We start from the raw sequence: 27,738 nt of genomic DNA on the forward strand, positions 1-27,738 counted from the left end.
AGTCAAGAGGCTTGAGTGTATCCAGTTTTCATTTTTTTTGTAGGATTTCTTCATAGGTATTGATATCTTGGACTTTTGTTTGGAGGAGCACAATGTGTGGTTAATTCTGGTCTTAGCATCTTTCTGACTCGCACTCTTTGTCGATCATTGCCTACGTCCATCATTTCACTAATAACTTTATCAGCCAACGTTGATATAGACAAAACAAAAAAACAGATCTACAAATATTATGGGAAATGAAGGCCTTGCATTAACCAGGCAATGTTCACAGTATTTGATTACCTAGAATTGAAAAGATAGATTTAAAACAAGAGGGATAAAAATTTGCACTATACATGTTTGGTGGTTGTATCACCCAACAATCCATTGTAGAGAAAGTTCAAAAAATATAACCTATTTAAACTATAATTAAATAAGACATTTATAGAACTAGAAAGATGTAAAAACCATTTCTAAGACATATAACAGGAAAATATGAAATAGGTCTTATTATAATTGGCTAATATGGCCAGCTAATGTCTTTCTATGGGAGTTGCTTGATGAAATAAAGGAGTTTTATTACCTACTTCACCTTTCATACCATTAGTTTCAGTTTGTCCTCTCGCAGTCCTCTTTACACAGTGATTCTCAATGTTAGTCTATTCTTAGTTAAGATTGCTACATTGAATGTGTTTTCCTGGCATAACATAGAATTGTGACACCGTGCAGTTAAGTGTACGGTGAAGAGAAATGGCTCAGAACAAAGAAAATGAACTCTATGCTATAATATATAGACAGACTTCTTGATGACCATTACCTATCATTAAGTTTCTTTTGTTTTCTTTTTTTAATCAGTTCCTCAGAAGAGATATCACGTTGCCAAGAAATGATTCAGAAACTTCAAAATGCCCTGGAGTCTGAGAGGGAGAACTGTGGCTTCGTCAGTGAACAAAGGCTAAAACTTCAACAAGAAAATGAACAGTTACAGAAGGAGATCGAGGATTTAAGAAAGATGGCTCTCGAGGCTCAAAAAAAAGCAAAATTAAAGGTATTTTCAATATTAGTCAGAGTTAAATATGGACTTGTGAAAATCAGATTGTACAGGATATTTAGAGACTTTGTAAAACATTAAGCCCCCCCCCCCTTTTTTGCCTTCAGATAGCACTAAATCGTAATGCAGAGCGTTAACCAGACTTTTTGTGGTGTAGAACTTGGCAAGCATACTTGAAAATGATTGCTTTCACTGTCCACACACAAAAAATTATTTTCCAACCATGAAGTACACTAAGACTCCTGCCAAAGCAATTTAAGCAATGCTAGCAAAACTATAGATTAGATAACTTTATAGACTACCTCTCTTCTTCCTCTGTAATAGCCTCTTGAAAACTGACCTCTAAAACTGGCTGTACAGAGGATGCTACCTCAGAGTGTTCTGACAATTACTCCTAGGTAGTCTAAAAATTCCACTTGGAAGGAGGCAAGGACGAACTCTCCCCCAGGAAAAAGTCCCCATCATTTTCTCTCATTTCTCCTTCTTTAACGCTCACATGCTTTGGCAACAGGAACATGATAGCCTGTTTAAGGGAATTTCAAGAGGCACACGGATCACCGCCAACATGTTGCTTGTCTTTCCCATTCAGTGAGACTTTTATAAAAGTGGCATTAATTCTATATCATTACGATCTGTATCTTCTAGTTTCATAGTAGGGATACGGGGTGGTAATGCTAGTGTTTCACTTTGTTTTTTGTTACTTTGAGGACTCATAAAGTCACATTTCAACCAAATTAATATCGACATGTTTATTGAATGCCTCTTTTTCCAAGTATTAACACTGGTTATTGATAAAAGCTTGAATTCTGAAAAAGAGAGCCTTATGTCTCTTACAAAGAACTTTGTACTTTATATTTTAGTCAGTGGGAAATCGTTGAACAATAAGGGAAGAATTGTTCTACAAGATATGAAGACTTTACATAAAGCTATAGTAATTAAAAAATGTATAATCAACATAAGAATAATCAGGTTGATCAGTGAAACAAAATAGAGTCCAGGAACAAACCAATTTTTCATAATCACCTCATTTATAATAAAGGCACCACTGCAGTTCAATAGGGAAACATTTATCTTTACCATAAATTATGCTAGATCAGTTGGGTCCATATTTTAAAAATAAACCTTGACTCATATCACACCACCCATGCAAATTGATTTGAGTTTTAGACCTAAATGAAAATATAGAACAGTGGAGCTTCAAGGAGAAAATCTTCATGTCCTTGAGTAAGAAAGAATTTCTTAAACAGAACACAAAAAACAATAATCATAATGGAAACACAGATGAATTGAATTTTACTAAAATTAACGAATGACATCAGAAGACATCGAGAGAATGAAAAGTAGAAGAAAGGATAATATATACAATCAAAGGGACTCATTCGAAATATAAAAACTATTACCAATTAATAAGGAAATTATTAATAAGAAAAAAGTTACTTAATAAGGAAATAACATACATCCCATTTCCATAAATGGGCAGACTTAAATAGGTACTTTATAAAAAGAACACATATGAAAAAATGTTCAACTTCATTATTTATTAGGGAAATGTCGTTAAAACTATGGTGCAAGTGCCACTACATACCCACCAAAACAGATAATTTTAAAAACTAACAGTATCAAGTGTTGACGAAGTTGTAAAGCAGCTGGAACTTTCATATGATACTTTGGGGAATGTAAACTAGTATAACCACCATTTGACAGTATCTTTTAACATTGGACAGACATATATTCTATACCAAATAGTCCTGGCTACTTACCCAATGAGAGTGCTTATGTTTTCTGCAGTGAAGGGCACAAAGGAAGATGGGAGGGAGACCATAAGTCCTCTTTTCCTACCCAACATTCTCCTTCATTTGTAGGACTTTCATTACAGGAGGCCCAGTTGTTGTAGCTGTTGGCCTTTCGATATCACTGCAGACCTATCCAGTTTAACATTCAGAATTGCATACAGTAAAGGGTCTGAGGTTTGTTTAAAGACTGAATTTTGACACCAAAAAGCCATCATTTGTTCAATCCACAGCTGTGTTTTGACAACTTTACTATGTTTCAGATCCTAAAGATGCAATAGCAAACAAAAAAGACATGGTCCCCACCTTTAAAACCTTGAAATGTGCATGGAGGTGGGCAAACTTTAATCATCTACTTACAAACTTTTTAGGAAATGCATCACTGTGAGAACTTACAGAGGGGGACCTAACGTTGTCTGGATAGTTAGTTAGAGAATTACCGTGTAGAAGCAATAATTGGGCTGATTCTAAAAGTTGGATAGAAATAACCAAGATGGAGCAGAAGGGGAAAGATTATTCCATGCAAAGAGAACATGTCAAAAGAACCCAAGAATGAGAAGACACTGTGGCAGAAACGAAGAAAGAAGGGGAAGGTGGCATAATACAAGCGTGTACTAGTAGAAGTAGGCACAGACCAGGCTATCATGAAGGACCTAAAGCAGTGATGGCAAACCTTTTGAGCTCAGCGTGTCAGCATTTTGAAAAACTCCAGCTTAACGCTGGTGCCGTGTCACATATAGAAATTTTTTGATATATGCAACCATAGTAAAACAAAGATGTATGTTTTTGATATTTATTTTATATATTTAAATGCCATTTAACAAAGAAAAAGCAACCAAAAAAATGAGTTCGCGTGTCACCTCTGACACGCGTGTCATAGGTTCGCCATCACTGACCTAAAGCAAGGCTTGTCACAAATAGATTTTCCAGGTGGCAATGGGGAGTTAACTTGATAGGCAGAATTCTAAAACTATATATGTGTGTGTGTGTGTATAAATATGCTTAGATCATTTTTAGTATGTGTGTGAGAGAAAGAGAAATAGACCATTCCACGTAAGATATCAGAACCGGGGCTTCTCCAGAGAAGGTGGAGATTGAGGCTGGGAAGGAAGAGGAGCATATTCAAATCTAAATTTTCAGACTCCAGTGATTCAGAAAAGTGTTAAAAAGCAGGAGCCAGGGAGCCTCAGGAGGCTTGCCCAACAGCAATGCAATACAAAATTAAGAAATCAATATTGTTTCCCAGTGCCTGCGTTCATAAAGTCTTATATTTCTACTTGTGTACTATTTGAGAAAGCAAACTTAAGAGTCTTAGGAAACATGTTGCATTTAGCAGGGGCAGTGAAGACAGACTGTTTGCAGTTTTCCTCCATGAGCCAGGGATTTTGCTGTTGTTGGGTTTTCTTTGGTGTTTTTTGAATTGGTAAAGTTCGGTCCTTTGTTCATTCTTTTTTGAGTTTGGAAGTTGCCATATTTAACGAATTACTAGAAGCCAGGCCAGCTATGACCATTTTAAAGCCCAATACTTGAAAAAAAATCACAAAGTTAGGTATTCTTTATAATAATTCTTTAGTGTAACAAGATAAAGATGTCCTGAGGGTACACCAAGGAAATCGTTGTAGTGACCATTTTCTCAGTTGCCTCAAGGATGGTCATAGATAGTTTCATTCTAGATGCACCAGGAGTAGGCACTTCATTCCATGCTTTAGGGCACCGAGGCTTCGTTCTCTCCCTGGATCCCAGATGAGAAAACCGCTAGGGTATCCCACAATATTTATTTGTGTGTTCATAAGATGTGTTTACTATGACATACACTACCTAGAAATGAACTGAATTTATTTCCATATGAGATTCTCAAAATCATTATTATAGTCTTTTTTTCTAAAAAAAAACAACACACACACATTTATACCGTAACTGAAATGGTGAAGGAACTCCCATATATAATATTCTGTGACTTCACAAAGCCCTTTGCAAGACAATCTGAAGTTTAGTGTATTAGTCTAAAGTGACTGGAGGAGCTCCTGAGTTGGTAAACATGTCGGGGGTTAGGGTGTGCACTTGGACAGGGCCTGGAAGCTCGCAGCCCTACCTCCCAACCTCGCCCTGTGTATCTCTTCCATCCGCTATTCTGGAGTTGTAGCCTTTATAATATACCAGTAAACATTTTTTTAAATGGCTTGAGTAGAAACCTAACTCTTAATGACTGAGAGCCTAAACATTTCCCATGGATTATGGCAACAGAAATAAAAGTAAATGATGAGAGCAGTTTTAGATTATAGAGTATACTTTTTTTCTACTGGCATTTTAAGGTGTTGGGGAAAGTGCCGCAAAAAATTGTGGTCCATCATAATTCTGGTTTCGCTAAATTTTATTGTCATACAGGATGAGTCCTCACTGGTGAGAAAAACCAGTTGTAAACTTAATTTTTATGTGGATTTCCCATAAAAAAATTTACGTGTACAGACAACACAATGAATATTTCTTTTGGGTGTGTCATTGGTCAGTATATCCCTTAGAATAATGGGAAAGAAAGAGAAGACACTGTGCATTTTATTCCCTAGATCAGTGCAATGGAACATGAATTTTCTGTAAAAGAGCACGGGTTTGAAGTTCAGCTGAGAGAGATGGAAGATAGTAACCGCGACTCCACTGTTGAACTGAGGCATCTCTTAGCAGCGCAGCAGAAGGCAGCCAATAGGTGGAAAGAAGAAACGAAGAGAGTTACTGAAAGTGCCGAAATGAGGATCAGTAACCTGAAGTAAGTCCACCGTTAATTGTCTCATACATTCTACAGAAGAAATTAACCGTTAGTGTAAGGCCTGTGCCATAATCTTTTTATAAAAGTGTATAATTCTGGACCTTATACTTTTATGTTTTATTCAGCAAATGTTTATTGAACCACTATAAATAATATTGAGCATTATAAACCAAAACTGATATAGTGTATTTTTATAAATTTTACGCATATTCCACAAAATTTGATTTTTGTTGGATATGCCCATTTAGAATCTTAATACTATTTGCATGTAGATTTAACATAGTGATGTTCTATAATTGCAACAGAATCCATTTGGCCTGCAAAACCTAAAATATTTGCTCTCTGGCCCTTTAAGAAAACGTTTACTGGCCCCTGCCCAGAAGGAACTTAAGCTTCGATGCTGAGTGAGATGGGATGCTATAGCAGTGGTTCTCAACCTTCCTAATGCCGCGACCCTTTAATACAGTTCCTCATGTTGTGGTGACCCCCAACCATAAAATTATTTTCATTGCTACTTCATAACTGTAATTTTTCTACTGTTATGAATCGTAATGTAAATATCTGACAGGCTGTATGTGTTTTCCAATGGTTGCGACCTACAGGTTGAGAACCGCTGCTATAGAGGCTTTGAGCAAAGTGATATGATCAGACTTAAATGTTGAACAGACCAGACCTAAATGTGGGGAGTTGTGAATGTTTTCTACGGCACAGGAATCATTGATGCTCCAATATTCTGCTGCTTTTTCTCATTACAAGCTCTCGTTCAAAAATTGCCTCAGCACTGTTTGCTGTGTTTTCATCTCTTTAATACTTTTCAAGTGTTGCAGAGTTTTTAATGAATTGATTAATCTGAATAAACTAATATACCTTTAGTGGATCCAAACATACTCTTTAAAAATATCCCACTTCATTTGGCATAATATATATTGGTGAAATATATATTTCATGATAATAATATATATTGGTGAAAGCTAGGCTTTGGGTAACTTTTTTTTTATATGGATGGTACATGTGTCTGTGGTCAGTTACAGCATCCTGGAAGCTGAAATGAACTGTAGCTTCAAAATAAATCAATTGGAACTGTTGCAGGGAATTAATATTGGGGTCATTAGAATTAATGTTGTATTTATTATACAACATAGTCTAATTAAGAAACATTAGCAGTTGCTTTTCATGTTATTTCTTAACAGGAAATATGCTGTTGTACCCCTTGTGTTTTTACACTACTACCTTGAGTGAAAGTAGTGAGGCCAGAGGCAAACCAAAAGAGAGAAACCAGACAGAGTTTTACAGTTTCTGTACTCCAGGTTCCCAAGGATGAACCCAGCCCACCACACAGGGCCCCACAGGGGAAGCCTGGGGTTGGGCACAAGACAGAGGGAGTCGGGGACAGTGCTCAGCAGCTCACATAGAAGAACAGCCTGCCGAGCCTAAATAGTCAAGAAACACTTTGTACCCTAGCTCTAGTTGTACACTTTTTTTTCTTTAGAAATTTGATCTCTACTTTTAGTGAATTTTTTTTTTTTTGCCAATCTATGAATTTGAATTTACAGCAAACTCACTCTGTATGTCATTGCTAAGAACTTACATGATTCTCAAAGCTTATTAGGTAGGAGTAATATAAACTTTTCAAATTATCCATTTGACACATAACTGAAGCCATTATGTTCATTTTATTTTCAGTTTACATAGAATTTTAGAATACTGTGTATATCTTCCCGAAATAGTCTCCATCTTTTATGCATAACTCTTAATATGACAGCGTTTAAATACTGAAAAATGTAAGCTTTAGAATCATATTTATCAACAGCCTTAAACAATAAACTATTGAAATAACAATTTTAAAAACCTAAAATTTTTCTCCACAGTATGAGTAGCTGACTTAAGACCTTCACATAGCAATCAGTTAGGGTATATAAAAAGGAGTCTAATGAACAAAATAAACTGACAAAATAGAAGCAGAGGCATAGATTCATGGGACAGACTGACAGCTGTCAGAGGGGAGGGGTGTTGAGGGGCTGGATGAAAGAAAGTGAAGGGATTAAGCAAAGAAATATATATATGTTATATATATATAACATAGACAACAGTGTGGTGGTAGCCAGAGGGAAGGGATGCTGGGGTAGAAGTGGAGGTGGGCAATGGGGGAGAATGAGGACGGAAAGAGACTGCTTGGGATGATCAGGGCACATGATGTACTATGCAGATGATGTGGTTTTGAGTTTTACACTTGAAACCTGCATAGTTTTGCAAACCAATGTCACCCCAATAAATACAATTTGAAAAAAGCTAAAATCATAGCTTCCAATCCAGGGTCTGCTCCACAAATGTGTGATTATGTATAAACCACTTAATTTTTCTAATTTTCAATATTATCATCTCTAAGCATCATGCAAATATTATATATTGTTAGGAATATCCTGTACTCATATTTTCATTCTATACTAGAGGCCTGGTGCATGAAATTCATGCACTGCGGGGGCGTGCCTCAGCCTGACCTGTGCCCTCTTGCCATCCGGGACCCCTCGGGAGATGTCCGCCTGCTGGTTTGGGCCTGATCTCCCCAGGGATTGGGCCTAAGCTGGCAGTCAGACATCCCTCTCACAGTCCAGGGCTCTTGCAGTCCAGGGCTCTCGCAATCCAGAACCTCTTGCTCCTTACAGCCCACTTTGCACTTGCCTTCTGTGAGCCCGGCTTCTGGCTGAGCAGCGCTCCCCCTGTGGAAGCACACTGACCACCAGGGGGCAGCTCCTGCATTGAACATCTGCCCCCTGGTGGTCAGTGTGCATCATAATGGCCGGTTGTTCCACCGTTCAGTCGATTTGCGTATTAGGGTTTTATTATATAGGATTTATATTTCAATTGCCTTACTGTCCTTGACCCTTGAGATATTTTCAGTATCCTAATTTTTAGTTTTTATCATGATCTTATCTCTTCAAGTTCATATGGATACTAATTATTGTGACTGCTTTTCCTTCTGCCATTCCAGTTCAGTGTAACCCAATTTTTAACAAATCCACAATAACTGCATAGGGAACGAATCCTTCTTTGAAAGCTCTTATTAAAGACAGAAGAAAAAGAACCAGATTTTTCCAGCCTCTCCTGTGTGTTTGATAATCCAGTCTTTGTTCCAGGGATTAGAACACTATTCTTATTAAATTTTAAAAGCCCCCATGTTCCATGGCATTTTTGATAGGTTGAAAAGGTTGAGGAAGATTACTTAAAACTAAATTTGTTATAAAAAATAAATAGGTTACACATCTTACATTCTTTGAAATTTTTAGATTTCGTTATTTTCTTTAGAAATCTTTTTAAAAAGGAATAATTATGCTTAAATTAAATCTTTCTTGGTTATGTAATAATTTTTATAATTTTTTAATATGAGAAAGCATTATATTTTATTAGGGCTTCATTACATACATTTAGGATTTTGCAGAGGAAAGTCTGGTTTTCATAAGGCATCCTTAACCTTTACCTGGTATGCCTGTGTTGGTTGTTTAAACCAGGATTGAAGAGAAAGACACTCCACTGTTCTAGAGAGACTTCCTGCATGTCTCTGCTGGGTCCCTGAAAGCATGTTAGTATGCTCTGGCATGTCAAAACAAAAATGTTTACTTTCAAAATAGAAAATATTTTCAGAAGAGTTTTCATTGAGACTTGTTTCCTTTCATAAAAGGATTATATATTACACAGTATTGAGAAAAACATATAATATTTTAGCACGTAAGGAGGCAGCACAATGCTTAGAGAGAAGAGCACTGACTCGGGAGATGATCAAGCCTGAATTTGAATCCCACCCAACCCCAACACTTTACAGTTACCTGTAATCCCATGTGTTCCTATAAGGCTTTATTTATATGATACATATACGGTGTTAACTCCATGTCTGACATGTAAAATATTTAGGAAGGAAACAGTAAAACCGGGCCTTAGGGGATAGCCTTTATAATTGCAGAGATTGTTGTATTTCAAGCAAGCCATATTATAATGCATGGGATATGTATATGAGAAGTTTACGTGCTTATTTCATTTTTAATTGTACAAAAAAGCATTGCTAATTCTAGAAAGCACTAGATTTTAGTCAAGATTTATATATGTGAATTGTATCCTCTTTGGAGACATAAATAATACTGAGGGATATATACATGAAATCAAGCCAAAAATCTTTCCACAATAAAAATAGTATCTATCAAAGTATTTCTCTGTCCCTCACCTATTGGTCATAAGCAGAATTACATGGCAGCTATAATTTTTAATTTTGAAGTAGAAATTTATGTTTATTCCAGTGAAAAAATATGTTATGAATGTGTTGCTCTCCACTGGACATACTTAGGACAGCTTCCATACCATATGAGTACTAGCAATGTGATTATTCCAGGAACTCGCTGGGCTAACTGCTAGATAGTATTTCTGTGTCTTTGGGGAAGGATTCACTTGTTTTCCTCACTTGTTCTAGATTGATTCAGTGATACAGTCCAAGTCTTCAACCAACTATGTCTTTTATTAATAATAAATTACAACATAAACTACAGAGCAATACATTTAAAAATCAAATGGCTCATTGGATGCATTTGAATTCCCCCATGAGGATTTCTGTGTATATGCCACCAATTCAGACATTCTACTATTCATATAAACTGTGTTTATTCATCACTGTCGACAATGAGCTTTTTCAGGTTGCATCCCAGCATCCATTGCCAGCACACCATTACCGTGCTATATGCATTAAAGCTTTCCCCTGAAATATGTCCCCTTTACTTCTTAACAAATACTTATACATTGGCTATGTTCTTACCATCCATGTGTTCACCTACTTACTATAGTTAAAGAGTATAGCCACAACACCCCTAAGATGCTAGAGTCCTCTCGGGACTTGTTTTGCTGCCTTAGAAAACGTCTGTTCCTCCTCACAACTGACAAATAAATATGATTACCAGGTACCTATGATTTCTTAAGATCTACCAATAAGTAAGTATAGCCATAATGACACTTAACTCACATTAATTAAATAAAATCATTTTTCCAGAGAAGGAAGTCTTTCATGTAAGTATCAGAAGCTTTTTAAAAATGTGAGTTCCTCTGTGGTATCTTCTTTCAGTTTGAAGTTTGCTTTCATTTATAAAATTTTATTCATTTATAATCATTCCTTCTTGGTTATTCTTTTATCTTGAAATTAGAGGCCCAGTGCACAAAATTTGAGCACTCGGGGTGGGGAGGGGTACCCCTCAGGCCGGATTGTGAGAGGGCGCAGACCAAGCTCAGGGACCCCACCGGTGCACGATATGAGCTGAGGAGAGATGCGGGAGGTTGGCCAGCCAGGGAGGGACCGTGGGAGGGCTCCAGGGTGTTTCCAGCCCATCTTGCTCAGTCCCAATCAGCCGGACCCTAGCAGCAAACTAACCTACTGATTGGAACGTCTGCCCCCTGGTGGTCAGTGCATGTCATAGCGACTGCTCAACCCGTCAACTCTCTGCCCCCTGGTGGTCAGTGCACATCATAGTGAGCAGTTGAGCGGCCGTAGCATATCATTAGTATATTGCACTTTGATCAGTTGAAGAGATGACCAGACACTTAGCATATTAGGCTTTTATTATATAGGATGTATGTAATGCAGAGAATTTTGAGCTTTCAAGAGGGCACAGTATTAATACTTGCTTGTTAATGTATAACATCTGTAACTGTAATATAGCTGTATTAATCTTATTTGAATGATATATTGTTTTTATAGATTAAATTTAAAAATGAGAGACATTTGTCCTACTGATACCAAATAGATAAAGCTGTGGTGGTAATGCACAGGATAGATCATCTGAGCAGAATACAGAAAAACAAACCATGTAAAATTGGAAATTTTGCTCATGATAATATGGCATTTTAAATCACTGGTGAAAACATGATGTTTTAAAACATTTAGAATATTTCTTATCCTATCTAATAAAAGGGTAATGTGCAAATTAACTGTCACTCTGACACAAAGATGGCAGCACCCATAGCCACAAGATGGCGGCGCCCAGTCCTCTCAGCCCTGCCGGAGTCCTCCAGTCCCAGAGGGGCGGCCGCTGAGAGCGGGCAGCATGAGCGGCTGCCCCGCCGGAGTCCTCCAGTCCCAGGGGGCGGCCGCTGAGAGCGGGCAGCTTGCTTCATTGTTGCGGCAAGTACAATAAAAGTTGGCTTCAAAATAGCCTGTTTCTTGGCGAGTCTGGGCAGGAGGGGGTCCTGAGAGCTCTTCTGCTGGCTGCTCAGGAAACAACACTGACGCCACTAAAGGAGCCATTGGGGAGGAGATGGTAACTGCAGCTGCGGAGCCAGAGCAGAGGAGGTGGGGGAGCCAGAGTGGAGGAGGTGGGGGAGCCGGAACAGAGGAGGCAGGAGAGCTGGAACAGAGGAGGTGCGGCTGCCTCTGCTCCCACGGCGGGGCGGGTGAGCCACAGTTCAAGAGCCTCCGGGAGTGGTGGCGCCAGGCCATCCAGTGCTGCATCCAGTCCCTGAGGCATGCCCGCCAGTACTGCGATGCCAACTGCCCACAGCCGTCCTGCCAGATGAGGTGGGTTGTGCAGCACACCAAGGGCTGCCAGCGCAAGACCAATGGAGGTTGCAGAGTGTGCAAGCAGTTCATGGTCCTTTGCTGCTACCATGCCAAACACTGCCAAGAAAACACGTGCCCCATTCCCCACTGCCTCAACATCAAGCAGAAGCTCCGCCAGCAGAAGTCACAGCCCCGCCGGCAGCATGCTTAGCTCATGCGCCAGTGGATGCCACCATCAACGCCCACACCGTGCCTCAGCTGAGTCTGCCTTCCCCTCCTTCAGCACCGCCCTGGCCCGCCACACTGCATCCCAGCACACCCTGGACACCACAGCTCCGACTGCCCCAGACATCGCCTGTGAGCATGTCACTAGCCAGCTTCTCCAGCGTGGCCAGAACTCAACCCCGCACCACAGTTTGCCCTGGGAAGACGACCAACCAGATGCCAGCCTCACCGCCCCCACCCAGGCCCACCTGCAGCAGTGGAGGCGCCCGGCAGATTGCACGTGAGGCACAGCAGCAGCAGCATCTGTACTGGGTGAGCACCCACAACGCTATGCCCCTGAGGCACAGTGACCCCTGAGAGCCAGATGGCCCCCTCGGGCCTGAATGTGACCCAACCAGGTCAGTGGGCCTGTTATTCTGCCCCCTGAGCCCCGGCAGTGGCAGCCGGCACCCATCCCCCAGCAACAGTCAGTGTGAGGCATGCCCAGACCCATGATGTCTACGCAGACCGAAGGTGCAGCCACCTCAGAACATCTCTCTAGGTGCCTTGCAGGACCTGCTCCAGACCCTGAAGTCTCCCAGCTCCCCCAGCAGCAGCACATGTTCAACATCCACAAGTCAGCTGATGGCAGCTCTCATCAAATAGCACATGGCCAGGTAAGTGCCCAGCCAGCCCGGCCTTCAGCTCTAAACCAGCCTGCTGAATCCGAACGCCATGCAAGCCAGCAGGCCACGACCTGCTGTCCCTCCGCAGCAGCAAGCAATGGGAGGCCTGAACCCCCAGGGCCAGGCCTTGAACATCAGGAACCCGGGGCATAACCCCAGCATGGCGAGTATGAACCACAGTACAGAGAGATGTCACCAAGCAACACCAGCAGCAACAACATTGCGAGAGGCATGTCCGACTGTTGGTTGTGATGGGGCATTCCCTTCCCCTGATCGCCAGGTCACCTCCCGCCCCTAAGGGTTCCTGGACTGTGAGAGGGGGCAGGCTGGGCGAGGGACACCCCCCTCCAGTGCATGAACTTTCATGCACCAGGCCTCTAGTCATACACATAAAATGAATTTCAGGTGGATTAAAGAGCTAATTAAAAAGAAGGTATTAAAAGAAATAATTACTTTTATTATCTTGGAATATAAAAGTTTTTCTAATCAAAATACAAAACCCAGAATCTAAAAAAGAAAAATAATTGATTTTACGAAAAAATAAAAATTCTATATGAAGATACCAAAGATAAAAGACAAATGTCAAAATATAAAACAAAGGATTCATATGAAGAATCCACCAAGATTTCAATAATAATTAAGAGAAAGATTATCAACCTAATAGAATGAGGAACAAAGTATGTGAGCTGGCAGCTCACAGAAGCAAAGCTCCATTAAACAACGCAAACCAGGTTCAGTCACACTGTTCACTAAAGAAATGCAAACTTAAGCAGTAATTTTACCCAGCAAGTCGGCAAAAATGTAAAAGATGGTTAACATGCAGTGCCCAAAAGTACATGGGAAGACTGGAACCGGTGTATGGTATTGGTGGGAACTCGCGAATCCTTTTTAGGGAGTGCTTATCTAATGAGACTGAGTCTGTGCAGACCCTTTTGCAATCTCAGGTGCAGCATTTATCCCACGGATACGCTTGCATATGTGTAAACGTGCAGTAACATACCTGCTCTTGCCTTCGGTCAGGCCCTGCACATCCTCAGCTAGGGCTCTTAAAGTAGCATCCTTCACTCTGCTTTGTTTTGTTTTGTTTTTTCACTCTACTCCACCTTTCAGAATTATTTTCCTAAACAAGCAAATCCAATCCTTGCCCTGACTACTTAACGGCTTCTACTTTATTGTTGCTGTAGGTTTTCTACAGTCTTTCCTTCACCGTATTTATTATCAGCAGTCTGCCTGTTTACCTCTGTCCTTCACATTCCTTGTGTTCCAGTCACACTGAACAACCTCCCCAATAAACCAAACGTGCTGCCCTTTACAACTCCTATTCTGCACTCCATTCACTCATCACGTATTTATTGAGTGATGGGCAGTGGAAACTGTCAAGTAAATGTGTTTAATGTCAGATAAAAAGTACTATACAGAAAATTAAAATCAATGTGCTCATGAATGGATGGGTGGACACTTGAGACTGGTAGACAAGGAAGACTCTGTGAGGGAATAAATGTGAACTCTAGTGACAGAAAGGATCCTGTCATTTAAAGCATCAGAAGAAAGAGCATTTTGAGTGGAGAGAGCAGCCAATGTGAAGAAGCAGGAAGACGCTTGGCATGTTTGAATATAAGAAACAGTACACAGCCCTGACCGGTTTAGCTCAGTGGTGAGAGTGTCGGCCGGCGGACTGAGGGGTCCTGGGTTCGATTCTGGTCAAGAGCATGTACCTTGGTTGTGGGCACATCCCCTGTCGGGGTGTGTGCAGGAGGCAGCTGATCGATGTTTCTGGTTCTCTGTCTCTCTCCTTTCCCCTCTGTAAAAAAAAATCAATACAATATTAAAAAAAAAAAAGAAGAAAGAAAGAAACAGTACACAAAGTGAAGGCAGAAGGGCCAGATTTGGGCCACCAGACTCTGAACACACAAGAAGGTTTATTTCTTGCTTATGCCTTAGTATTACCTGTCTAAGATGGTTTGGCAGAAAGGCTCTGGTGGTAGAGGTTCCACCGCCTTGAAGGTGTGGTTTTTAGAGATCACTGGACCAGCGAGGTTCCGGGGGAGGCGGGGAGGAAGAACGCTGGCTCTTAACTAAGTCGGCTCTAAGTGATACATCACTTCCTTTTGTCTTCATTGGCCAAACTAATCTAACTGCATAAGAGTCTAGGAAATGCATAAGGAGCACACAGAATGTTTGGTGATTGCTTCTGCTCCAGTCCGAGACTTGATCTTAGGGGTTTTATTAGCCAGCTAAAGATTTTTAAGTGTGAATGAAGGCCAGTGTTCAGTTTTAAAAGAAGTCACCTGATCAGATTTTTTTTTTTTTAAGACCATTGGCTTCTGAATGGAAAATACAAGTAGGTAAGAAAGCTGGGAAAGGACTTAGAAGGCTATTGCAAGTCTTGTTAAGAGATGATCATGGCTCAGACTAAGAAGAAAGAGAAAGATGGGAGTCTTTTTTTTTAGAGGTAATAGAAGGAGTTGATGGACTTAATGTGGCGTATGAAGGAAAAGAGAGGAATCAAGGACGATTCTAGGGATAGTCTGTACGTGCTATTTCTTTCTAGAGATATTTTTCCCAACTCCCAACCTGAAAACATTTTCTTCCTTCCAGATCCATCTCAAATATCTTAATTTTTTCCTGTAAGGCATTCTTAATACCTTTGACAGATTGAGTCTTTCCTTGCCCTACACTCCCATACCACTCTGCTCATTCTTCTTTATGGCACTTACTGAATTGTAGTATAACTATCATTTAGGTTCATCTCTTCTACAAGACTCTGAGCAAACATCTTGCTAGGCATATAGGTGTTTAATAAAATTATATTGAATAAATGAATGAATGAATATACAATATGTAATATTTTCATCTCATGTCCAAAACTGTGTGTGTGTATGCAATTACACAGCATCTGAGCCCAAAAAAAATTCTCTTTAATCTCTAAAATATTATTCTTGGCTATATATTTATAATGTTTGGCTGCCATACTGCTTTTCTTTTTTTTTTTAATTAACAGGATGAGAGGCAGCTGCAGGTACTGGCAGATTACAAAATGTATAATTGCTAAAAGTAACTGAAGCATATTATAGTATAATTCAACAGGAAAAAAAACATCTGGCACATGCTATGTTAATTTGTCATAGGAGAAAGTTTCGAAGAAAGCACTCGCTGCAGCTGGCAGATCCATCATTTCCTTGAGACGAATAGCACACCTTTGTTTGTAATTCTCTTGTCTAATAAGAACAGAGTCTTGTGTGATTTACTCTTCAGACTCAACTACAGGATTTCATGCATTAGGAAATTTCTCCTTATGCTGTATCAACCAAAATGTGCATGGCCCATTCTTACCTTAAATTGTGCCTCAGTGATAACGATCTGAGCAATTACAGTAATTAATTATAAAGCCTAAGATATTGGCCCAAATTTCAAACGCTTATTCCATGCCTTAAGGAGGCATAACTTCTCTTATTTTATAAAAAGTATTTGCCGTGTTTCCAAAGAGATGAATGCATTGCAGAGAACACTTTGCTCTTAACCTTGTAACCATAGCTCTTCAGTTACTACACATGCCCGAGACATGGGGAATCGAAGTGCGTTTAGAGTGGAAATTCTCTCAGCATGGGTTAGGACACCCATTTCTGTGATAGAGAAGAAAAGGATTAATTTTTATTACAGAACAGCTTCTAATGCTGCCCTTTTGAAATAATCGATATTTCCAACTCTCTACTGATCATAGGCACCTCAAATTTGATGTATTCAGATCTGAACCGATTCCTCTGTGCCTGGCCCACATTTGTCCTTCACCCTGCATTTCCTTTTCCATGAGTGGTGCTATCTACCGAGTCACTCAAGCAAAATCATCCTGAACCCTTCTCTTCATAACCCTAAATCAAGTACTGCTCTTCCCCCCTCCCCCCCCCCTTCAGAATATCTCCTGAATCTGTCCATTGTCCTCTCGTAGTTCAGGTGTCAACATTGCTCACCTTAGATTGCTGCTATAACCCCCTAATTTACTACTGTCATAGATCCTTACAATTTTTTCTGCTGTAATCAGCAAAATTATATACTCAAATCTAATCTTGTCACCTTTTCTTAAAATACTTCAGCACCTCCCTATCATGTCCCTGAAAAGATCTCCATGACCTGTCAAGACAGAAGATCCTTTGCAATCTGTTTTTCCTTGTGTTTCAGCTTCTTCCTTTCCCCCCTACACCCAACTTCCAGGAAGTCTGTATGGCGCATCCACACTGCACTTCTCCCAGCTTTCTACCTTGATGATCCTTTCTCATTTCCTGGCCTTCACATGTGGATCTCATTGAAACGGCCTTCCTTTTCTCACCCTGCCTCTGTCCACCTAATGTCTGTTCATCTTTCATATGTCAGCTTAAAAGCCTGCTCCTCTGGAGAGATGCGCTGATCCCCTCATCCCCACAGGACTGTTACAGCATTTACTTGTTACAAGCCTCGGAGCTTCTCCGTATTTCTGGCGTTCCTGGCTTCACTGCGGCAGTGACTGCATCTCCTCCGCAGGCTCCCCTCCCCCAGCTCACAAGCACCAGCGTTATGTACAGCGCGCAGCAGGCACTCCTCTCATTATTTAATGAAATGAATGGACTTTACAGTCTCCCCAGCCGCATCCTTAGGTCCACACTTAAAATGAGATGTGAGGAAATTTACCCACACTTTGTACCCTTTGAGTCCATTCCTCACATAGCTTCTTAAAATAAGCTTCCTGTGAGTGGTATTTATAAATAAAGCTCTAATTGCATTGGTTTTCCTAGCAGTAGCCTCCCGAATATATTACCGCACTTGATGGCTACTGTGAAAATGTAATCACTGAATTATCTAGTGAGTTCTGCAATGACAGCAAGTACTGCTGGTAGTGAAAACTTTGAAAAAGCGAGTCATAGGATATTAGAAATGTTACAAATGGTGACTGATTATGTGAAATTGACTGAAATCTGCTCAGGCTCAGAACCATCTTACATGTGCCAGGCACTGTGCTAAGCCTGGGAGTGTAGCTTCCTTTTGGAGCTTCGGTTCTAATGGAGAGAGACAGACAATGAGGCAAACCAACAAATAAGACAAGTATAGATGTCTTCAATGGTATAAAGTAACAAATGGGGTGATGTGAGACAGTATCTGGGACAGGGTGGGCACTGAGGAGCTGGACTGTGTTTTAAAAAGTCATCCGAAAAGTTGACATTTAAACTGAGGTCTGAATGATAAAAGAAATTAATTATACAAAAACACCAGGAAAATATTCCAGGCAGATGGAAGGGTAGCGAGCCATGTTAGAAGAGGGTAGACCCATGCAATTACAGTGTGGTGAGCGAGGAGAAAGAAGGCCATTGGGTTGAGGAATGAGGCAGGGATCAGATCATGAGAATCTTGTAGGCTAGTTTAAGTAAGTCTTTTTAAGTGTGTGTGTGTGTACCTATATATGTATATAAACCACTAATCAGCATTACAATACAGAATTACTAAAATGGCTATATGTAAAACTAGAGGCCCGATGCACAAAATTCGTGCACTGGAGGGGGTGTCCCTCAGCCTGGCCAGCGTCCTCTCACAGTGCAGGACCTCTCGGGGGATGTCCATAAGCTGGCAGTCAGACATCCCTCTCTCAGTCCGGGGTTCTCACAGTCCAGGACCCCTCACTCCTTACAGCCCACCTGCAGCAGAGGCAGGAGAGGCTTCTACCACCACTGTGCACTCGCCAGCCGTGAGCCCAGCTTCTGGCTGAGTAGCGCTCCCCCTGTGGGAGCACACTGACCACCAGGGGGCAGTTTCTGCATTGAGCCTCTGCCCCCTGATGGTCAGTGCGTGACATAGTGACCGATCGTTCCACCTTTCGGTCGATTTGCATATTAGGGTTTAATCATATAGGATAAGCAACCTGGGCATGTGCCTTGACCGGGATTTGAATCATGACGTTCTGGTTCATGGGTCAATGCTCAACTACTGAGCCACACTAGCTGGGTGATATAAGTTATTTTTTGTGTGTGTGTTTTTAAATTTTACTTACACAGAAGGTAATAAATCAATTACATTTTACAACTGTATTTCTAAATTATATTTGTAAGCATAACTAGGATTTTTATTACATACACATAAATTATGTAAGTAAACTAAAAATATTTAGGACTCAGAGGGTCAAGTGATATTATAAGGAAAATTCCTCATTCTTATATACTTACATTAACTAGGTAGAAGATCATTATACCTTAAACCTATAACATATAATATGCCAGAGATTAGTGAGAAATTGGGTACAGTTTCATTTAAATTCTTTAATTAGTGTAAAGTACTCTTTAAGTACCACAGTGTCACACAGAAACTGGAAATGTCATCTGTTGCTATCCTCTGGCAGGCTGTACCTCAGTCACGCCTGATAGGAAAGGATGCTTCTGTGTTTAAGGATTTCCAGGGGAGAGATTATGTAGCTTTATTTGGCAAGTGTTTCCACTATACTACCACTGTGAAGCTTTCTGGAAAGTCTTGTTTAATGTTTTTTTCCAAATCACTAACGATATTGGGATCTCTCAATGATGTTCTCTAATGAAGAGAAAATTTCTCACAGATAATAGAGTCGGATCATCCCCTGGGTCTTCCCTTTACCCTGCAGTTAAACATCCAGGCAGAGAAATAAGCAGCTGCAAAGTACTGACAGGCAGGCTCCGGGAAGGTCTCGGGGGACAGAGCTGGCGAAACCACTGTTCTCTTCACCCTTTCACACCTCCCTAAATTTCATTCAGAAACGAGACGAAATGAAATGTTTAACTGAAAGAAAAAAAAACCCCACCTTATTTTAGCCACTTCAAATCCTTTGTAGAAATGGGTGGAATATATACAAATCTAAATAAATAAAAATTATCTTTCTCTAAAATATGTTTTGTGGTAGATTCCTCAGTAAATGTTTGCTGAGCAAATAAGGAATAGAACTTTCTAACTTAGGTTTTCTACAAAAAGTTAGCCATAAATCAGCAAATATTTACTGAATTCCCACGTGTAAAGCAACTTTGGTAGATACTGTGGAAACTAAAAACAATCCCCATTTTAAAAATTTTTATTTATTTCATTTTTAAAGAGAGGAAGATGAGGAGAGAGAAACATTGGTTTGTTGTCACTTATTCAGGCATTTATTGGTTCTTTTATTTATTTTTTTTCATTGGTTGATTTTTATATGTGCCTTGCTGGGAATCAAACCCACAACCTTGGCATATCAGGACTACACTCCAACCAACTGTCCTGCACAGCCAAGGCAAAGCAATCCCCATTTTTAAAGTTTTCCATTATTCTTGGGTGTGTGTGTGTGTGTGTGTGTGTGTGTGTGTGTGTGTAAACCACTAATCAGCATTACAATACAGAATTGCTAAATGTCTATACATAAAATAAGCATAAAGCTTTGATGAAATTAAAATGAATTCGGAAGGAGGCATAGAAAGAATTGAGGCAGAGTGGAATCTTAAAGAAAGAGCAGGATTTTAATGGCAAATCTAAACACAAGGATTCAGAAAAAGACATAATGTGAGCTTAATGGGGATACATGTGGTTTGTTTGCAGGACAGTGAGAGCCTAAATAACAAGGAAGACTCCTATCGGAGATAAGGTCGGGAAGATTCAGGGGGATTTTGATGCCAGTCTTGGACTGTTTTGTCCAGTAGCAGAATGTCCTGGAAGTTATCATTCAAGGAAGCAAGTTATTAAAGTGGTATTTCAGGAAGAGAACATACTGGCGATATGAGCATTAGAAAGGGAAGGCCGCTGTGTTCATTGAGCACTTCTGTGTGCGTGGTGGTGGGTGCTTCGCAGAAGCCTGAGCCGTTGGCTATGCCCCTCAATCTAAAAATTAAGAACTTGAGTTGTGACGGTAACACTGAGTAGAAGGGAAGAATATATCTGAGAGTCATTGCAAAGGAAGGGTCTATTGAGGGGCAATCTAGACCCTGCTTTGCAGAGCAAGTGAGACTACGCTTTTAACTTAAGCCACCAGGGCAGACGTGTGGGCGGGATGAAATCTGAGTGGCAGGATGAGAAGTAGGTTTTGGAGGCAGTGCAAGAAGTTTGATGTTGGGCATCAAGTTTAAATGTAAGACTGAACCTTTGGGCAATACATCAAAAATAAAGATAAACTTGTTCGGTTTTCAGTAAGTGTGTTACTATTTACAATCTAGAATGCCTGATACCACACAAATGCATAGCCCTTCACTTACTCATTTAGCAATTGCCTGCCATCCAGGGGAGGGCTCAGAGCACACACTGGAAGCAAAGGCCCCGTTTTCAATCCTGACCCTATGCTGACTAGCTGTGTGACTCTAGACAAGTACTTCACTTTATTTTCATATGTCTCTGTCTTTAAATTTTCTCATATGTGAGAATGGGGTCCCACAGGGCCATCATAAAAAGTGAATGAATTTATTTAAATAAAGCGCCTAGGACAGTGCCTGGCACATTGGAAGCACATGGAAGTGTTTGCTGTTGTCACCATCATCATCATCATCATCGTCGTCGTCTGCACTATTACTTGCCCAGCTCTGCTGAGAACCAGGCCTTAAGGGGGACCACGAGGAATCCAGTTGCTCACCATCCAGAGGTGACAGAGCTTGACACACAAGAGAATAGTATTTACACAGTTTGAAAAGTAACATAGGCTTGCCCTAGCTGGTTTGGCTCAGTGGATAGAGTGTCAGCCTGTGGACTGAAGGGTCCCGGGTTTGATTCCAGTCAAGGGCACATCCCCAGTAGGGGGCGTGCAGGAGGCAGCTGATCAATGATTCTCTCTCATCATTGATGTTTCTCACCCCTTCCCATCCTCTCTGAGATCAATAAAAAATATATTTTAAAAAAAAAGTAACTTAGGCTTAATGTGTATTTTTGTGATTTTAAATTTTGGGGGAAATTATTACTAATAGTATTTATTAGAAATTATTACTGTCATTCAGGTAAATTGTCATGGGTATATAAGTGAGTAGTTTAGACATCAAATTATGCAGTAGGTGTTTTCTATAAACTGAATGTTGGCCGACTTTATAAATATGATCATTGTTTCATCTTCATCTCAGTAGTACTCAAAGGTTATTTCCCATCGGCACCAATGTGCAAATCATTTACCTTTAATTGCATTTGACCTAGAAGACCTGCCACTTCAGTCATTTTGCTTTTTTTGTTATGTTGGGAATTTTAAGCTATGTGAGTTAGAATGAGCTGTGTCCCTCTTAGTCTGTGTTTACCACTATGTACCTTGCACTTGGCCCGAAGAATGTTTAGTAACTATTTGTGGAATTGATTTGTAGACATTATCATTTTCTCTCTCCTATGTATTTATACCAGATTGCTTTCTGATTTTAATAACTATTCACTTAGGTATAGGACACCTGAGAGACTAAGTTTTTAAGCTGTTTGTGTAGCTCCTTTGGAAAAAAATCAAAGCTGAAGTTATTTTGGAAGTGTTAATCTGTTGATTTTTTTTTAAGAACAAGTAAGGGCAAAGGATGAAAAATTAATCCTGAATTATTATTTTAGTAAGCAAGACATTGAGTTGACCTTTTCTTAAGCTATTTTTTAAGACTACATTGTATCTATTTCTAACCTGGGACTCTTCAAATAATTTTTGGCCAAAAACAATATAATGCATATATGTTGAATAGAAAAAAAAAGGTCTGTGCACAAGAAAATTCCAGGAGGAGAACCAAGATGGCGGCATAGGTTATAAGAAAATTCCAGCTAGCTAATAAAACATAAGAGATATGAATGTATAAAATATAGCACATATGCAACCAAAACACCAGTCCTGAATGTACCACACTGAAATGATGGTGGAGTAGTTGACATTACCTCAATTTTCCCAGAGTTGAACTTTTCTAAGAAGCACTGTATATGACTCTAAAAATGAATGCTATTGCTAAGAATCACAGTAGTTTATGAGTAGTTATACTAATGAATACTGTATCTGTTTAATAAGAATGTGCTTTTATTTAATGCCAAATAATATTCAAGATAATATTAAGACGCTTTTGTACTTTTAATATACTAGTATATATGCATGTATATATGTGGGGTAGAGGGGTCCTATGGTGAAGTATAACATAAAATGTATTGTTTTAACCATTTTAAAATTGTGATAAAATATTAAATGTATCTGCTTAACCGTTTTTTAAATTAAATCTTTATTGTTCAGATTATTACAGTTGTTCCTCTTTTTTTCCCCTATAGCTCCCCTCCACCCAGTTCCCTCCCCTCCCTCTGCCCTTACCCCCCACCCACTGTCCTTATCCATAGGTGTACAATTTTTGTCCAGTCTTTTCCTGCACCCCCCACACCCCTTTCCCCCCAAGAATTGTCAGTCCACTCCCTTTCTATGCCCCTGATTCTATTATATTCACCAGTTTATTCTGGACATCAGATTTTTTATTCACTTGATTTTTAGATTCACTTGTTGATAGATGCATATTTGTTATTCATAATTTGTATCTTTACCTTTTTCTTCTTCCTCCTCTTAAAGAATACCTTTCAGCATTTCATATAATACTGGTTTGGTGGTGATGAACTCCTTTAGCTTTTTCTTATCGGTGAGGCTCTTTATCTGACCTTCAATTCTGAATGATGGCTGTGCTGGGTAAAGTAATCTTGGTTGTAGGTTCTTGGTATTCATCACTTTGAATATTTCTTGCCACTCCCTTCTGGGCCACAGAGTTTCTGTTAAGAAATCAGCTGACAATCTTATGGGTACTTCCTTGTAGGTAACTAACTGTTTTTCTCTTGCTGCTTTTACGATTCTCTCTTTGTCTTTTGCTCTTGGCATTTCAATTATTATGTGTCTTGGTGTCGTCCTCTTTGGATTCCTCTTGATTGGGGTTCTCTGCGCTTCCTGGACTTGCAAGTCCATTTCTTTCACCAGGTGGGGGAAGTTTTCTGTCATTATTTCTTCAAATAGGTTTTCAATATCTTGCCCTCTCTCTTCTTTTATGTTAAGAATCCACCCCTATGCGGCTGTCATGTACTCACATCACACGTATTTACTGGACACACACTGTGAGCTCCTCTGGATGTGAAGGTATAGCAACAGAAAGAAAAGGCCTGTTTCTCACCATATGTTCTCGCTGGCAACATGGACAAACAGTAAGTAAACAGGATGGTCCAGCTTCTAGGAATGGTCATGAGCAAACAAAGGTATTGACAGGTGAGGGCGCCTCCTTGGCTGCATTCCATCAGGGGAATCATAGAAGCCCCTCCGTGGAGGTGAGACGTGAATGTGGAGAAGGGGCTGGCCAGGGAGAAGTGGAAAGAAGTGATTTTACACAGAGAAACAAAGGTGAGGACCTGGCCCCGGACAGGCCAACGTGCTTGGGGGCGGGTAGTGAAGCCCACTGCACCTGGGGACCCCTGAGTGTGTCCCTTAGGGATCTGAGGAGTTGTAATCTAGATGGTCGGTCCCAATCTGACCACTGGGTACACAGGCTCTTGGATCTCTACGGGGGTGCTAATTTAGCCTCTGCCTGAGGCTACCCAGCAGGAGGTACAGAGAGATGTGCAGATTCTTCTTCTTTGTTTGGGATTTGGAGGTGCCCAGATGAGGCCCAGCTATGAAGCAATGCAAGCTGCTGTGGGGCCTTAGGCCTTCTTTTGGATGTTCGGGGTCTCTCTGACCCCGCTGCAGTTTGTTAGGTAATTTTAGATTGCAAAGGGCCAGGTCATTCATATGCAAAAGCCTCTGCACACAGCTTGGGTGGGGCGGGGTGTCAGGGAATCAACAGGGCGGAGCAAGCAGCTATGGCTGATCCTCAGTCCTACCCTGAGAAGCCCCAGGTCTCAGTGTCCTGCAGTAATCGCTGCAAGCACCTCTGAAAGCCACCCTCGAGTTTTCTCTTGCTGCTTTTAAGATTCTCTCTTAAAAGCAGACAAACAGTCCAGTTTCTCCCCGTATGAGTCTGGGTCCCCAGAGACTCACCCGGAACTGGCGTTCAGAGCCGTCAGGAGCTTGTGAGTCCCTCCCGATTGTAAAAGACAACCATGTCCTCAGTTGCCAGCCCTTTCCAAGTGCGCCTCCATACCTCTGCACTTTACTTCCACACCTCCTCTGAGTCTCAGTGTGCTTTTCTCTTTCCTTCTAGTTGTAGAATTTCCACTCAGCCAGCCTTCCTGTGGTTCTGGATGATGTCCATTTTGTCTTTTAGTTGTATTTTTGAAGTGGTTGTGCGAGGCAGCAATTTCAGGTGTTTACCTATGCCGCCATCTTGGTTTCTCTCTGCTTAACCATTTTTAAATGTACAATTCAATGGTGTTAAGTGTATTCACATTATTGTACAATCAACCTCCAAAATATATTTTATAAAGAAATGAATGAGTCCTTTAGATGTGGTCTATTAATAAGAAACTTTATTTTACACACAGAAACATGAACATGTATCTCACTAATAAGGATTCTACTTGTTCATTTTTTTTAAACAATCTCTCCCTCCCTCCCTCCCTCCTCCCTCCTTCCTCCTTCTTCCTCCCTCCTCCCTCCTCCCTCCTTCCCTTCCTCCTTCCTTCCCTTCATTAATAGGAGTGAGCTGAGTCGGCAGAAACTTCATACCCAAGAGCTGCTTTCTCAGCTGGAAATGGCAAATGAAAAGGTAGCTGAGGTAAGATAATGACTCCCGCGGGAGGCCCTTCTGCTGCAGCCTGATATTCATGTTAGAGACTTTTACTCGAGCCAAGTCCAAATTAATTCTCTACTTGGAAATGGCTGTACAGATGTGTATATTTCCTGTAGAAATCATCCATAACCCAAAAGTCCTCAGGTGGTACCGTGTGAATAAAAGCCTGAGAGTCAGGGATCCATCATGTGCACATGACAGAGGCGGTGCTGGTGCCGGTCTCAGAGACTCTGCTAGGACCCTCAGAGGTTGTGCATGTCTGAGATTATTTTTTAACCTGTTCCTTTTGTTTAGTTTTCTTTTTTTTTTTAATATATTTTATTGATTTTTTACAGAGAGGAAGGGAGAGAGATAGAGTTAGAAACATCGACGAGAGAGAAACATTGATCAGCCGCCTCCTGAACACTCCCCACTGGGGATGTGCCCGCAACCCATGTACATGCCCTTGACCGGAATCGAACCTGGGACCCCTCAGTCCACAAGCCGATGCTCTATCCACTGAGCCAAACCGGTTTTGGCTTGTTTAGTTTTCATTCATCACAAGAGATGCGTAGAAAATACTTTGGCCTCCTGGGATATATTAAAATACTCCTGTAGATAACTGGAGAGCTAACTAGAGCAAGAATTCAGGTTTTTTTCCTTGAAGTGTTAAAAAAGTAAGTAATTTCTAGATTATGATTAGGGCATTCTAGAACTCTAGTTCTCCTTTTGATGTTCCACCTTCGAATGTATTTGCTGGAATTTCTTCAACAGTCTGTCTGGCCCACCGTCTCTTTGTGGCCTGCTATAGCTGCCAGAGAGAAATCATTACTCTTAAGTTTTGTAGCATTATAAATTGATATGAACCATTTAGAAAACAATTCCACCCTAGCCATTAAAGTACTCTTTGGTATAGCTCCCACTTCCAGGAATCTGGTCTAAGGGGGTCATTTAAAATGGGAAAAAATTTAAAGGAAGATATTCAACACAGTAATGTTAATAATATCGGAAGATCAGAAGCAACCACAATGAACCATTAAAAAAGAACAACTGTCTATATATTATGATTTCTGGACTGTGCCTTAACTATTATTATGACAGAAAAATGTATGTTATGTGCAGTCTGATAGTGATTATGAAATTGATTATTATAGATGATGGCATTTTTTCCCTGAGTTCTCTCTAGTTTTAAAATGTGCCTCTTAAATTTAAGACTTCATATTTAAACAATTTTGTAAATTGGAATAGCCAGTATAGTTCTCATCATAAAATTTAATTTTGCTTTTGGGCACACTGAGAAATATAATAAGCTCGTTTTAACAGGATACTGTTATTTCAATATTTTACGTTACTAGGCATGACAGTCCCTGTAATCACTTGTGTGTTAGGACATGGGAACTATATTGTTCTTCATAGAAAGTGTGTTTTTCTTTTTATTCCTGATTAGGCTGGTTACTCTCTCAATTCCCACAAGTGCCAGAAAAATTGAATAACAATACCAGTTGTACTAGTACAAAAACATTTTGTTCAGGCAAGTAAGTATGGAAGAACTGGTGCGTTTTTTAACTGAAGCCTCTTTGAGCCATGAGTGATGGCATGCAGTGTCAGATTTATGTTCGTGACGCTGCGAGTCTCCTAAGGCTGCTCTACCAGGTTACCACTGGTGATGTGCGGTCTCGGCTCTGGAGGGCCGAGGTTCTGATCAGGAGGTCGGCAGGGTTGGTTCCTCTCGTGGGCTCGGAGGAGGGTAGGTCCATGCCTGTCTCCTAGCTTCCGGCCGCCTCGGGCGTTCCTCGGCTTGTAGATGGTGTTCGCCCTGAGTCTTTCTATGGTCTTCCCTTTGCACATGTCTGTCTGTCCAAATTCCCCTTTTTATAAAGACACAAGTTGTATTTGATTAAGGCCAAACCTAGTAATATCATTCTAACATAATCATTAGTAAAAACCCTATTTCCAAATAAAGACATTTATAGGTACCATGGGTTAGGACTTCAATATATATTTAGGGGCATAATTCAACCCATAACAATGTCTTAATAACTCTGTTGACCCTAATACCTTGTGGAGTATATAGTTGTTTGGGGAACATGTGGAAACAGACTTCTTAACCTTTCTAGAAAACCTTTAGCCCTAACC

At 40.4% G+C, this 27,738-nt stretch overlaps 1 protein-coding gene across 3 annotated transcripts in view; it reads left to right on the forward strand.

Annotated features, from left to right (window-relative positions):
• Positions 1-27,738, forward strand: part of SCLT1 (sodium channel and clathrin linker 1) — a 118,452-nt gene that overhangs the window by 85,667 nt on the left and 5,047 nt on the right. For all 3 annotated transcript variants that reach the window (XM_006762804.2, XM_015563311.1, XM_006762806.2), the window contains 3 exons: positions 835-1,027; positions 5,385-5,581; positions 25,530-25,608. In XM_006762804.2, coding sequence (XP_006762867.1) covers positions 835-1,027; positions 5,385-5,581; positions 25,530-25,608 — 469 coding nt within the window. The remainder of the gene's footprint in view (positions 1-834; positions 1,028-5,384; positions 5,582-25,529; positions 25,609-27,738) is intronic.

The sequence above is a fragment of the Myotis davidii genome, unplaced genomic scaffold (assembly GCF_000327345.1).
Source record: "Myotis davidii unplaced genomic scaffold, ASM32734v1 scaffold438, whole genome shotgun sequence".
Lineage (NCBI taxonomy): Eukaryota > Metazoa > Chordata > Mammalia > Chiroptera > Vespertilionidae > Myotis > Myotis davidii.